The sequence below is a fragment of the Nerophis ophidion genome, linkage group LG16 (genome assembly GCF_033978795.1).
Source record: "Nerophis ophidion isolate RoL-2023_Sa linkage group LG16, RoL_Noph_v1.0, whole genome shotgun sequence".
NCBI classification, from domain to species: domain Eukaryota; kingdom Metazoa; phylum Chordata; class Actinopteri; order Syngnathiformes; family Syngnathidae; genus Nerophis; species Nerophis ophidion.
This window is the reverse complement of record NC_084626.1, coordinates 52,772,714-52,788,489: the sequence shown is the minus strand read 5'-3', so window position 1 is coordinate 52,788,489 and position 15,776 is coordinate 52,772,714. Positions and strand designations below refer to the sequence as shown.

The following is a 15,776-nucleotide window of genomic DNA, read 5'->3' as shown; positions in this document are numbered from 1 at the left end:
AAAGAGCAGCATGGATCATCAGCATGAATAACAAGGGTGTATAGAGGGTGATGTCGCCAGGCTGACTGCCTGGCAACTGCAGGCTTAAATGGTGATGTGGTGATTATAGTCAGCAAAGAAAAATCTATAAAATAGCTATAAAGTAACCTCAATGAACCCCAAAATACCTTAAAAGAAGTACAAACCCCGTTTCCGTATGAGTTGGGAAATTGTGTTTGATGTAAATAAAGTAGCTGCTCCGTCTTATAAGCCGCAGGGGTCAAAGTGTAGGGAAAAAATAGCACATATGGTTTGGAATTTTTAATAGTTTGTTATTTTTGACTGTACAAAAACCGAAATTGTAAAATGGGGCAATTTTTTGCTGAATTATTTTGTTGAAAACGGACTCCTACAAACCCCGTTTCTGTATGAGTTGGGAAATTGTGTTAGATGTAAATAAAGTAGCTGCTCCGTCTTATAAGCCGCACGGGTCAAAGTGTAGGGAAAAGAATTGCGCATATAGTTGTGAATTTTTAATAGTTTGTTATTTTTGACCGTACAAAAACCAAGATTGTAAAATGGGGCAATTTTTTGCTGAATTATTTTGTTGAAAAAAAGACTCCTACAAACCCCGTTTCCATATGAGTTGGGAAATTGTGTTTGATGTAAATAAAGTAGCTGCTCCGTCTTATAAGCCGCAGGGGTCAAAGTGTAGGGAAAAAAATTGCGCATACGGTTTAGAATTTTTAATAGTTTGTTATTTTTGACTGTACCAAAACAAAGATTGTAAAATGGGGCAATTTTTGCTGTATTATTTTGTTGAAAAAAAGACTCCTACAAACCCCGTTTCCATATGAGTTGGGAAATTGTGTTTGATGTAAATAAAGTAGCTGCTCCGTCTTATAAGCCGCAGGGGTCAAAGTGTAGGGAAAAAATAGCACATATGGTTTGGAATTTTTAATAGTTTGTTATTTTTGACTGTACAAAAACCGAGATTGTAAAATGGGGCAATTTTTTGCTGAATTATTTTGTTGAAAACGGACTCCTACAAACCCCGTTTCCATATGAGTTGGGAAATTGTGTTAGATGTAAATAAAGTAGCTGCTCCGTCTTATAAGCCGCAGGGGTCAAAGTGTAGGGAAAAAAATTGCGCATATAGTTGAAAATTTTTAATAGTTTGTTATTTTTGACCGTACAAAAACCGAGATTGTAAAATGGGGCAATTTTTTGCTGAATTATTTTGTTGAAAACGGACTGTATGAGTTGGGAAATTGTGTTCGATGTAAATAAAGTAGCTGCTCCGTCTTATAAGCCGCAGGGGTCAAAGTGTAGGGAAAAAAATAGCACATATAGTTTAGAATTTTCAATAGTTTGTTATTTTTGACCGTACAAAAACCGAGATTGTAAAATGGGGCAATTTTTTGCTGAATTATTTTGTTGAAAACGGACTGTATGAGTTGGGAAATTGTGTTAGATGTAAATAAAGTAGCTGCTCCGTCTTATAAGCCGCAGGGGTCAAAGTGTAGGGAAAATAATTGCGCATATAGTTGTGAATTTTTAATAGTTTGTTATTTTTGACCGTACAAAAACAAAGATTGTAAAATGGGGCAATTTTTTGGTGAATTATTTTGTTGAAAACGGACTGTATGAGTTGGGAAATTGTGTTAGATGTAAATTAAGTAGCTGCTCCGTCTTATAAGCCGCAGGGGTCAAAGTGTAGGGAAAAAAATAGCACATATATTTGTGAATTTTTAAGAGTTTGTTATTTTTGACCGTACAAAAACAAAGATTGTAAAATGGGGCAATTTTTTGCTGAATTATTTTGTTGAAAACGGACTCCTACAAACCCCGTTTCTGTATGAGTTGGGAAATTGTGTTAGATGTAAATAAAGTAGCTGCTCCGTCTTATAAGCCGCAGGGGTCAAAGTGTAGGGAAAAGAATTGCGCATATAGTTGTGAATTTTTAATAGTTTGTTATTTTTGACCGTACAAAAACAAAGATTGTAAAATGGGGCAATTTTTTGCTGAATTATTTTGTTGAAAACGGACTCCTACAAACCCCGTTTCCGAATGAGTTGGGAAATTGTGTTAGATGTAAATAAAGTAGCTGCTCTGTCTTATAAGCCGCAGGGGTCAAAGTGTAGGGAAAAAAATAGCACATAAGGTTTACTATTTTTAATAGTTTGTTATTTTTGACCGTACAAAAACCGAGATTGTAAAATGGGGCAATTTTTTGCTGAATTATTTTGTTGAAAAAAAGACTCCTACAAACCCCGTTTCTGTATGAGTTGGGAAATTGTGTTAGATGTAAATAAAGTAGCTGCTCCGTCTTATAAGCCGCAGGGGTCGAAGTGTAGGGAAAAATATGGTTTAGAATTTTTAATGGTTTGTTATTTTTGACCGTACAAAAACCGAGATTGTAAAATGGGGCAATGTTTTGCTGAATTATTTTGTTGAAAAAAAGACTCCTACAAACCCCGTTTCCGTATGAGTTGGGAAATTGTGTTAGATGTAAATAAAGTAGCTGCTCCGTCTTATAAGCCGCAGGGGTCGAAGTGTAGGGAAAAGAATTGCGCATATAGTTGTGAATTTTTAATAGTTTGTTATTTTTGACCGTACAAAAACCAAGATTGTAAAATGGGGCAATTTTTTGCTGAATTATTTTGTTGAAAAAAAGACTCCTACAAACCCCGTTTCCATATGAGTTGGGAAATTGTGTTAGATGTAAATAAAGTAGCTGCTCCGCTTTATAAGCCGCAGGGGTCAAAGTGTAGGGAAAAATATGGTTTAGAATTTTTAATGGTTTGTTATTTTTGACCGTACAAAAATTGAAATTGTAAAATGGGGCAATTTTTTGCTGAATTATTTTGTTGAAAACGGACTGTATGAGTTGGGAAATTGTGTTCGATGTAAATAAAGTAGCTGCTCCGTCTTATAAGCCGCAGGGGTCAAAGTGTAGGGAAAAAAATAGCACATATAGTTTAGAATTTTCAATAGTTTGTTATTTTTGACCGTACAAAAACCGAGATTGTAAAATGGGTCAATTTTTTGCTGAATTATTTTGTTGAAAACGGACTCCTCCAAAAAGTGGGGTGTACTAAAACCATAGCACTGTAAACAAATGAACATAAATGAAGTCATTAATTGGATCAATTCACCTGGTTAACTCCACCCACTACTAGAAGGCGATCTCTGATGACGATGGAGGAGGCGGTGCAGCGGGGGAACGCCATTGGAGGCAGCCTCTCCCACTTCTTCTTCTGAGGATGGAACGCCTCCACCGTGTCCAGCGCAGACGGCTCATGACCTGGTCAGATCATCACGACACAGTGACTGGGAGTGACCCAGAAAACCACAAATGCATTACGGTGAATAACAATAAAGCACCAAAGTAGCACACTGCAAAAAGTCAGGGTTCAAAAACAAGAAGAAAAAAAATACAAAAATGAGGGGTATTTTATATTACTAATACAATATAATATAATTATAATAATACAATATAATATAATAACTAATATAATATAATATGTAACTAAGCAAAATTATCTGCCAATAGAACAAGAAAATTTGGCTTGTCAAGATTTTCCAAAACAAGTCAAATTAGCTAACTTCAATAAACCCTGAAATACCTTAAAATAAGTACAAACCCTGTTTCCATATGAGTTGGGAAATTGTGTTAGATGTAAATATAAACAGAATACAATGATTTGCAAATCCTTTTCAAGCCATATTCAGTTGAATATGCTACAAAGACAACATATTTCATGTTCAAACTCATAAACCTTATTATTTTTATGCAAATAATAATTCATTTAGAATTTCATGGCTGCAACACATGCCAAAGTAGTTGGGAAAGGGCATGTTCACCACTGTGTTACATCACCTTTTCTTTTAACAACACTCAATAAACCTTTGGGAACTAAGGAGACACATTGTTGAAGCTTTGAAAGTGGAATTCTCTCTCAGTCTTGTTTTATGTAGAGCTTCAGTCCTTCAACAGTCCGGGGTCTCCGCTGTCCTATTTTACGCTTCATAATGCGCCACACATTTTCCATGGGAGACAGGTCTGGACTGCAGGCGGGCCAGGAAAGTACCCATACTCTTTTACTACGAAGCCACGCTGTTGTAATACGTGGCTTGGCATTGTCTTGCTGAAATAAGCAGGGGCGTCCATGAAAAAGACGGCGCTTAAATGGCAGCATATGTTGTTCCAAAACCTGTATGTACCTTTCAGCATTAATGGTGCCTTCACAGATGTGTAAGTTACCCATGCCTTGGGCACTAATACACCCCCATACCATCACACATGTGTAAGTTACCCATGCCTTGGGCACTAATACACCCCCATACCATCACACATGTGTAAGTTACCCATGTCTTGTTCACTAATACACCCCCATACCATCACACATGTGTAAGTTACCCATGTCTTGGGCACTAATACACCCCCATACCATCACACATGTGTAAGTTACCCATGTCTTGGGCACTAATACACCCCCATACCATCACACATGTGTAAGTTACCCATGCCTTGGGCACTAATACACCCCCATACCATCACACATGTGTAAGTTACCCATGCCTTGGGCACTAATACACCCCCATACCATCACACATGTGTAAGTTACCCATGTCTTGGGCACTAATACACCCCCATACCATCACACATGTGTAAGTTACCCATGCCTTGGGCACTAATACACCCCCATACCATCACACATGTGTAAGTTACCCATGTCTTGGGCACTAATACACCCCCATACCATCACACATGTGTAAGTTACCCATGCCTTGGGCACTAATACACCCCCATACCATCACACATGTGTAAGTTACCCATGCCTTGGGCACTAATACACCCCCATACCATCACACATGTGTAAGTTACCCATGTCTTGGGCACTAATACACCCCCATACCATCACACATGCTGGCTTTTACACTTTGGTTCAATAACAGTCTGGATGGTTCGCTTCCCCTTTGGTCCAGATGACATGATGGCGAATATTTCCAAAACAGTTTGAAATGTGGACTCGTCAGACCACAGATCACTTTTCCACTTTGCATCAGTCCATCTTAGATGATCTCGGGCCCAGAGAAGCCGGCTGCGTTTCTGGATGTTGTTGATAAATGGCTTTCGCTTTGCATAGTAGAGATTTAACTTGCACTTACAGATGTAGTGACAAACTGTATTTAGTGACAGTGGTTTTCTGAAGTGTTCCTGAGCCCATGTGGTGATATCCTTTAGCGATTGATGTCGGTTTTTGGTACAGTGCTGTCTGAGGGATTGGAGGTTGGTTTCCGGCCATGCCGCTTACGTGGAGTGATTTCTCCAGATTCTCTGAACCTTTTGATGATATTATGGAGCGTAGATGTTGAAATCCCTAAATTTCTTGCAATGTCACTTTGAGAAAGGTTGTTCTTAAACTGTTTGACTATTTGCTCACACAGTTGTGGACAAAGGGGTGTACCTCGCCCCATCCTTTCTTGTGAAAGACTGAGCATGAAGCTGTTTTTATACCCAATCATGGCACCCACCTGTTCCCAATTAGCCTGCACACCTGTGGGATGTTCCAAATAAGTGTTTGATGAGCATTCCTCAACTTTATCAGTATTTATTGCCACCTTTCCCAACTTTTTGTCACGTGTTGCTGGCATCAAATTCTAAAGTTAATGATTATTTGCAAAAAAATAAATGTTTATGAGTTTGAACATCAAATATGTTGTCTTTGTAGCATATTCAACTGAATATGAGTTGAAAATGACTTGCAAATCATTGTATTCTGTTTATATTTACATCCAACACAATTTCCCAACTCATATGGAAACAGGGTTTGTAGTTTATATTTGTGAGTGTTGAAGACAAAGCTTGATATTCTAGTTTCTAGCATGTTTTACTCAATATAGGTCATCAAATCTCAGCAGATCATTTAGGACCAAAACCCTCAAAATAAGTAAAACACTAACATAAAATCTGCTTAGTGAGAAGAATGATCTTATCAGACAGAAAAGAAGCTAATATCAGCCTTATTTGAGATATATTTCATCTTACTTCGATGTCAGTTTTTGCAGTGCAGCTTCTTCATTTTTTCACAAGCTCCTAGCAGCTGAAACACTGTGCAAGCAAGAAGTGGACCACGGATCCAGTCTACATGTGCTCACCAAGTCCTCCTGCCACCACCATGCGGTCACGCAGCACAGCAGCAACAAAGTCAGCTCTCTTCGTCTTCAAGGCCACCGTCTCATCAGACTTCAGCCACACACCTGAAGCCAGAAAATACAGCACAGGGAATCATTCTGTACGTAAGAAGCCACACTTACTGTAATTCTGCTGAAAGGAAAACTATGCTGAGGGGTCTGAAGTACATTCCCGAGTTGCACCACAAACGTACCACTAAATAGTTGTCAAATATCTGTGATGTCATGTTGGGAGTTCATTACTTTCTTGAAAATACCTCAACTTGAAAGTTTTGTGCTTAATACCTTAATGCATTGGTCCCCCACCTTCTTTGTCATGAAAAAGTGTCTTTTTTTGGGTTGGTGCGCTAATTTTAAGTGTATCTTGTGTTTTTTATGTTGATTTAATTAAAAAAAAAAAAAAAAAAAAAATACAAATTAATAAAAAATTCTTCTGCGACCACTGCTCTTTATGACAAGAGGCAGTTTTTAAGGTCCATCCATCCATCCATCCATTTTCTACTGCTTATTCCCTTTTGGGGTTGCGGGGGGCGCTGGCGCCTATCTCAGCTACAATCGGGCGGAAGGCGGAGTACACCCTGGACAAGTCGCCACCTCATCGCAGGGCCAACACAGATAGACAGACAACATTAACACTCACATTCACACACTAGGGACCATTTAGTGTTGCCAATCAACCTATCCCCAGGTGCAAGTCTTTGGAGGTGGGAGGGGCCTATCCCCAGGTGCATGTCTTTGGAGGTGGGAGGGGCCTATCCCCAGGTGCATGTCTTTGGAGGTGGGAGGGGCCTATCCCCAGGTGCATGTCTTTGGAGGTGGGAGGGGCCTATCCCCAGGTGCATGTCTTTGGAGGTGGGAGGAAGCCGGAGTACCTGGAGGGAACCCACGCATTGTGAGGCAGACGCACTAACCCCTCTGCCACCGTGAAGCCCAGTTTTTAAGGTCTTACTACTACAAAAAAGTTATTCAAAGATCCTCTATATCAGTGGTCCCCAACCTTTTTGTATCCGTGGACCGGTCAACGCTTAATAATTTGTCCCGTGGCCCGGTCCTTTTTTTTTTTTTTTCTTCTTTGTCATGAAAAAGGGAGGTTTTTGTGGTTGGTGCACTAATTGTAAGTGAATATTGTGTTTTTTTATGTTGATTTAATAAAAAAAAAAAAAAAAAAAAAATGTAAATAAAAAATTCTTCTGCGGCCCGGTACCAATCGGGCCACGGCCCGGTGGTTGGGGCCCACTGCTCTATATAACAGGCAAAAAGCTGTTTTTAAGGTTCTACTGCAAAAAGGTAATCAGAGATCCTGTACATAACAGGCAGTTTTTAAGGTCCTACTGCAGAAAAGCTACTCAAAGATCCTCTATATCAGTGGTCCCCAACCTTTTTGTAACCGCGGCCCGGGATAAATTAATTGATTTTTTCTTCTTCTTTGTCATGAAAAAGGGACGTTTTTGTCATGAATAAGGGATGTTTTTGTGGTTGGTGCACTAATTGTAAGTCTATATTGTGTTTTTTATGTTGATTTAATAAAAAAATAAAAAATTAAAATATATATATATTTTTTTTTTTAATAAAAAATTCTTCTGCAGCCCGGTGGTTGGGGACCACTGCTCTAAATGACAGGAAAAAGGCTGTTTTAAGGTCTTACTGCAAAAAAGCTAGTCAAAGATCCTCTATATCAGTGATCCCCAACCACCGGGCCGTGGCCCAGCACCGGGCCGTGGCCCGATTGGTACCGGGCCGCAGAATAATTGTTTATTAATTTTTATAAAAAATAAAAAAAACAATTTTTTTTTTTCTTAAATCAACATAAAAAACACAATATACACTTACAATTAGTGCACCAACCGCAAAAACCTCCCTTTTTCATGACAACAACTTCCCTTTTTCATGACAAAGGAAAAAAAAAAAAAAAAAGGACCCCCCCCCTCCCCCGGGCCGCGGGCCAAATTATTGAGCGTTGACCGGTCCGCAGATACAAAAAGGTTGGGGACCACTGCTCTATATGACAGGAGCACAGATGTTTTTTAAGGTACTACTGCAACAAAGCTAGTCAAAGATCCTCTATATGACAGGGAAAAGGCTGTTTTAAGGTCTTACTGCAAAAAAGCTAGTCAGAGATCCTCTATATGACAGGAGCACAGATGTTTTTTAAGGTACAACTGCAACAAAGCTAGTCAAAGATCCTCTATATGACAGGAGCACAGATGTTTTTTAAGGTACAACTGCAACAAAGCTAGTCAAAGATCCTCTATATGACAGGAAAAATGTTGTTTTTAAGGTCGTTCTACAAAAAAAGCTTGTCAAAGATCCTCTATATGACAGGCAAAAGGCCTTTTTTTCTATTTGCAATCTTCTGAGGTAAATATAATTTTTTTGCCACAGGCTAATAATACATTTGACCATAAAATAACAATAATGAATGAACCAAACATTCAAGCCTTGAAGTAGTAAGAGAAAATGCATGAATAAAACGTTAATTATTGGTCAGTTTGCTGGAATACGTAGTGCTGCAAGGGGTTCTGGGTATTTGGTCTGTTGTGGTACGGTGCGGATGTTCACCCGAAATGTGTTTGGCATTCTTGTTTGGTGTGGGTTCACAGTGTGGCGCATATTTGTAACAGTGCTAAAGTTGTTTATACGGCCACCCTCAGTGTGACCTGTATGGCTGTTGACCAAGTATATATATATATTATTAATATAATATGTACACACACATATTACAGTAGTAAAGTGACGTGAATTTATATAGCGCTTTTCTCTAGTGACTCAAAGCGCTTTAGTGAGTGAAACCCAATATCTAAGTTACATTTAAAGCAGTGTGGGTGGCACTGGGAGCAGGTGGGTAAAGTGTCTTGCCCAAGGACACAACGGCAGTGACTAGGATGGCAAAGGCGGGAATCGAACCTGGAACCCTCAAGTTGCTGGCACGGCTGCTCTACCAACCGAGCTATATATATATATAGTTACTTCACATTTAATTTTTTTTTTAGCCAAATGTGGCTATGAAGTCAAAAAGTTTGAAACATGAATGGCTGAACATCATCCATCCATCCATTTTCTACCGCTTATTCCCTTTTGGGGTCGCGGGGGGCGCTGGCGCCTATCTCAGCTGCAATCGAGCGGAAGGCGGGGTACACCCTGGACAACATCAAGCAAGTCAAAGTCTTTGACAGATGATCCTGATCCCCAAGTCCATAATTTAACTTTATGCCGACGTAGAAAGATAAGAAAGCAAAAGCATAAATTATTCTTTGCAGCCAAGTTGGCAGAGGGCCAGATTTGATTGATGTAAATCTTACCGAGATAGCTTTTTTTAAGGCGGCGATGCCTTTTTCTCGCTTTTGCACATAAACATGCCAAACAAAGGTTAATAGTCGTACAGATAGTGGAGGAATACATAAAAAGAAGCTGGCTGGCATGGAGGCGGGGCTTCAGTGTTTGTGGTTCTAACCTCTGCCAAGGACATGTTTTCACTGCCCGGGTGTTGCTTGTTCAACAGACACAACACGGCGGTGCTGCAGAGCGCCGAGAAGAATGAAGTTGTGTCGAAAACATGAGCGAGTAAATCCATAAGCACGGTGTCTGCAAGATTAGATACCACAAGATGGACGGACTACATGTGCTTAGTCCTGCATACACACAGTGGGGCCAAAAAAGTATTTAGTCAGCCAGCGATTGTGCAAGTTCTCCCACTTCAAAGGATGACAGAGGTCTGTCATTTTCATCCTAGGTACACTTCAACTGGGAGAGACAGAATGTGGGAAAAAAATCCAGGAATTCACATTGTAGGAATTTTAAAGAATTTACCTGCTGATCTGTATTTGGGATCTGCCTAAGTCCTAATAAATTGTGCGCATCCGCTTTTGTAGTCTTTGTCGACACCGTGGTCTATAAGCTCCTTCTTTTTCTCTACCTTCTTGTCATGTGACATTCATCCTCCGTTGTTGCCATTTCTAATATAAAATAGTGTAAAGTTATTACTTATATCTGTCACTAAACTCGCCATGACAGGGCTAAAACATACCGGTGCAGTGAGTTTACATTATTCACCAAAATAATTTTAGTTAAGTTATTAGAGAGTTCTGGTCTCAATCATTAGCGCTACGTTTGTGCGGAAAACGTTTTTGCTAGTGCCGTTAAGGTTTTTAGGTTATTAACATTTTAGGGTTTTTGGATCTCAGTAGATCAGACCCTTACAGTACAGGAGGATAAATATGTACAGTGGGGCCAAAAAAGTATTTAGTCAGCCAGCGATTGTGCAAGTTCTCCCACTTAAAATGATGACAGAGGTCTGTCATTTTCATCATAGGTACACTTCAACTGTGAGAGACAGAATGTGAACAAAAAAATCCAGAATTTCACATTGAAGAAATTTTAAAGAATTTATTTGTAAATTATGGTGGAAAATAAGTATTTGGTCAACCATTGATGGAAGGAGGTTTTGGCTCCAAATCTCAGGATACATGGCCCCATTCATTCTTTCCTTAACACGGATCAATCGTCCTGTCCCCTTAGCAGAAAAACAGCCCCAAAGCATGATGTTTCCACCCCCATGCTTCACAGTAGGTATGGTGTTCTTGGGATGCAACTCAGTATTCTTCTTCCTCCAAACACCACCAGTTGAGTTTATACCAAAATGGATACATGGATGATACAGCAGAGGATTGGGAGAATGTCATGTGGTCAGATGAAACCAAAATAAAACTTTTTGGTATAAACTCAACTCGTCGTGTTTGGAAGAAGAAGAATACTGAGTTGCATCCCAAGAACACCATACCTACTGTGAAGCATGGGGATGGAAACATCATGCTTTGGGGCTGTTTTTCTGCTAAGGGGACAGGACGATTGATCCGTGTTAAGGAAAGAATGAATGGGGCCATGTATCGTGAGATTTGGAGCCAAAACCTCCTTCCATCAGTGGTTGACCAAATACTTATGTTCCACCATAATTTACAAATAAATTCTTTAAAATTCCTACAATGTGAATTCCTGGATTTTGTTCCCACATTCTGTCTCTCACAGTTGAAGTGTACCTATGATGAAAATGACAGACCTCTGTCATCATTTTAAAGGGGAACATTATCAGCAGACCTATGTAAGCATCAATATATACCTTGATGGTGCAGAAAAAAGACCATATATTTTTTTAACCGATTTCCGAACTCTAAATGGGTGAATTTTGGCAAATTAAACGCCTTTCTGTTTATCGCGCTGGAGGCGATGACGTCAGAACGTGACGTCACCGAGGTAACACACCCACCATTTTCATTTTCAACACATTACAAACACCGGGTCTCAGCTCTGTTATTTTCCGTTTTTTGGACTATTTTTTGCAACCTTGGAGACATCATGCCTGGTGGGTGTGTTGTCGGAGGGTGTAACAACACTAACAGGGAGGGATTCAAGTTGCACCACTGGCAAGAAATCTGCCGCCAGACCCCCAATGAATGTACCAGAGTGTCTCCACATTTGACCGGCGATGCTAAGACAGACATGGCACAGAGATGTATGGATAACCTGCAGATGCATTTGCAACCATTAAGTCAACCAAATCACAAAGGTGAGTTTTGTTGATGTTGATTTATGTGCTAATCAGACTTATTTGGTCGCGGCATGACTGCCAGCTAATCGATGCTTACATGCTATGCTAATCGACGCTAACATGCTATTTACCGGCGGTGCTAAAGCAGACATGGCACAGAGATGTATGGATAACCTGCAGATGCATTTGTAACGATAAAGTCACAGAAATCACAAAGGTGAGTTTTGTTGATGTTGACTGCCAGCTAATCGATGCTAACATTCCACGCTAATCGATGCTAACATGCTATTTAAACCAGACATGGCACAGAGATGTATGGATAACCTGCAGATGCATTTCATTTGCAACCATATTACGTTTCCTTCCGCCCACATTTATGCGAAACAAACACTTACCAATCGACTGATTTAAGTTGCTCCAGTGTCAAAAGATGCGAAAGTCCTGATCGTTTGGTCCGCACATTTTACCGGCGATGCTAACGCAGCTATCCGGCCATGCTATGGCTATGAATAGCGTCAATAGCTATTCGCTCAATAGCTTCAGTTTCTTCTTCAATACTTTCATACTCCAACCATCTGTTTCAATACATGCGTAATCTGTTGTATCGCTTAAGTCGCTGAAATCCGAGTTTGAATCCGAGCTAATGTCGCTATATCTTGCTGTGGTATTCCCATTGTTTGTTTACATTGGCAGCACTGTGTGACGTCACAGGGAAATGGATAGTGGCATCGCAAATAGCGAAAATCAAGCACTTTAAAGCTTTTTTTAGGGATATTCGGAGACCGGTAAAATTTTGAAAAAAACTTAAAAAAATACAACATGCCACCGGGAACTGATTTTTATTGTTTTTAACCCTTTTGAAATTGTGATAATGTTCCCCTTTAAGTGGGAGAACTTGCACAATCGCTGGCTGACTAAATACTTTTTGCCCCACTTGTATTTGTATTCCCAGTTTGTGTTTTGGCTAGCATGTGTGTTATCGGCCATGCTACACAACTCTTGCATGAGGCCCACATGGCGGCTGCTTTATTATTAGCGATATAGAGGAGAAATGTACTGGAAATGTCCAGAATGACAGCAGACTGGATGACCACATGAAGATATTGCCGAAGATGGCTTGTAATAAAGCAATCTGTTTTGTGATCTTCTAATTCAGGCCCACTCCTCATTGCCGGCATCCCATCTGAAGCTCATCTCCCATCTCATCTATGCCTGAAATGAAAGTGGGAGCAACAGTGAAAGGTGCGCTCCATGCACCTGCAATGTGGAAATATTGATATTGTACGCCTTGTCTATGTGTGGACTTCTTGAAAAATCACCTTATTATTATTATATAATGACCGTTATCACCCCATCTTTCGCTTATTTCTCTTTTATTTATTCTCTGCAACATATATTGTATATATTCGCTTATATGTTATATTGCTATATTTAGTCTATTTATACCTGCATGGTCCTTTCCATCCTTACACTTTCCATCATTTAAACTGAGCTACTGTGTTGAACAATTTCCCTTGCGGATCATTAAAGTTCGTCAAAGTCTAAGTCTAAATCCTCATTCTGTATACCGTATTTCCTTTAATTTAATTTAAAACCTCTTCTCACTCCGGCGCTTACCAAAGGCATGCGGTAAATTTAGGCCTGCCCTTGTAAATTTGAGTGTGATGTAAGGATACCATCATGAAAAGCACATTTAATGAAAAAAAAAACGGTATTATGGTCTTGACTTTACTTATAAATGAAGTCCATGCACTATAGGGGCAGCATAGCTCGGTTGGTAGAGTGGCCGTGCCAGCAACTTGAGGGTTGCAGGTTCGATTCCCGCTTCAGCCATCCTAGTCACTGCCGTTGTGTCCTTGGGCAAGACACTTTACCCACCTGCTCCCAGTGCCACCCACACTGCTTTAAATGTAACTTAGATATTGGGTTTCACTATGTAAAGCGCTTTGAGTCACTAGAGAAAAGCGCTATATAAATATAATTCACTTCACTTCACTTCACTTCTGATCAAAAGCATCGATAACTTGTTTATAGAAGTCTTCCTTATCTTTCTTCAGTTTTAAAAGTCTCTCTGTCTCGATGGAGATCTTCCTTTATTACCTCCTGCTTCCATTGAAAGTCCAGTTTAGAAAACGGTTTTATTTTAGATATGTAATCCTCCATGTTAAAAGTGCAAGCGAGAGGGAAAAAAAAACGATCGCTGCTCACTCTTGCTGCTTGTTGTCACTTCTTCTGCAGCTGAGTTGTCGGAAGAAGGATCATTATGCTTCATATTTGACACACGCAGCTACGGTATATTAATAAAACATAGCTGCTTACTGTTCTTTTTAGCATATTCAAAAGCTTGGACCTAAAATCCTACTGAATACCTGCGTGGCGCGGTTGGTAGAGTGGCAGTGCTAGCAACCTGAGGGTTCCTGGTTCAATCCCCACCTAGAACCAACCTCGTCACGTCCGTTGTGTCCTGAACAAGACACTTCACCCTTGCTCCTGATGGGTGCTGGTTAGCGCCTTGCATGGCAGCTCCCTCCATCAGTGTGTGAATGTGTGTGTGAATGTGGAAGTAGTGTCAAAGCGCTTTGAGTACCTTGAAGGTAGAAGAGCGCTATACATGTACAACCCATTTATTATTTAATCTTCTTCCTTTTATGCGATTTCAAATGATTGAAATCAGCCTCCTCCATTTTGAAAATGATGACAGGGGAAGTGTCACTCGTGACGTGACGAGTTTGACCCGGTGGAAATTCTAGACATGCGCTAATAAAAATAATATTTTGCTAAACGAGTTTGACCCGGCGTTAATCCTAAGCATGTGCTAATTATTTTGCGAAACGAGTTATAGGCGGGCGCATACTATATACCCGGCGGAAATTCAAAGAAATACGGTAATATAAATTTGCGGTCCTTATACTCACACCATAGTAATAGTATCTCTGACTACGATAGCCGTAATGCGCCGACAATCCATCAAGCGGTGCGGCTTCAAAGTCGTACTAAAACGTTTTCACACATTTTTGAGTCCCGTGTGTAATGTTCTTAATTTTTGATGGAATATTTAAAGTTTTGGTGTCATTTAATAGCTTCATACTGCAGTCTACACGTATCTCTTATGTGTGACTGCCATCTACTGGTCACACATCATTACACCATGTACCAAATAAAATAGTTTCAGGGTCGGTAAGCACAACCAGAATATTCTGCACTGGATTATAAGGTGCACAGTCCATTTCTGAGAAAATGAAAGGATTTTAAGTGTGCCTTATAGTCGGAAAAATAGGGTATTTATTTTTCTAATATTTTCGCGATCGACCGGAAGGGTCCCAAGGGTTATCATGTATTGATTAACGTAGAGCCCGACTTAAACAAGTTATTGGTGTGTTACCATTCAGTGGTCATTTGTACGGAATATGTACTGTTTTGTGCAATCTACTACTGAAAGTTTCAGTAATTCTAGGCAGGCGCATACTATGTACCCTGCGGCAAGTCAAGGAAATACGGTACATGCTACTCTGTGGTGTGTTACCGTATTTCCTTGAATTACAGCAGGGTACATAGTATGCGCCTGCCTTGAATTACTGCCGGGTCAAACTCGCTTCTCAAAATAATTAGCGCATACTTAGTATTACCGCCTGGTCAAACTCGTGACGTCACGAGTGACACTTCCCCTGTCATCATTTTCAAAATGGAGGAGGCTGATTTCAATACCGGTAGTTGGAAATGGCATAAAGGGAAGAAGATTAAGAGCATTTCAGTAGGATTTAAGGTCCAAGCTTACATTACACAATTTTTTTTACTGCATGCCTTTGGTAAGTGCCGGAGTGAGAAGAGGTTTTAAATTAATTAGCGCCCCGGCGGCAATTCAAGGAAATACGGTATATTCAATATAAATAAAATAAATAAAAAGTCGATATAATTTACATTTAATTTAACAATACATATAAGTTATACATTTTAACTAATGATATGCACTATAAAATATTATAATGCAATATAAGAGATACACAATACTCATACATACATACTCAATATGGAGTACATCATGACTTTGTCGAAA

General features: G+C 39.7%; 1 protein-coding gene across 3 annotated transcripts in view; it reads right to left on the bottom strand.

Annotated features, from left to right (window-relative positions):
• Nucleotides 1-15,776, bottom strand: part of klhdc8a (kelch domain containing 8A) — a 179,820-nt gene that overhangs the window by 9,602 nt on the left and 154,442 nt on the right. For 2 of the 3 annotated variants that reach the window (XM_061875508.1, XM_061875507.1), the window contains 2 exons: nucleotides 6,145-6,246; nucleotides 3,138-3,286 (listed from right to left, as the gene is read on the bottom strand). In XM_061875508.1, the coding sequence (XP_061731492.1) occupies nucleotides 3,138-3,286; nucleotides 6,145-6,246 (251 nt within the window). Of the gene's footprint in view, nucleotides 1-3,137; nucleotides 3,313-6,144; nucleotides 6,247-15,776 lie in introns of those variants that run through there. The other variant, XM_061875510.1, reaches the window with a different exon arrangement.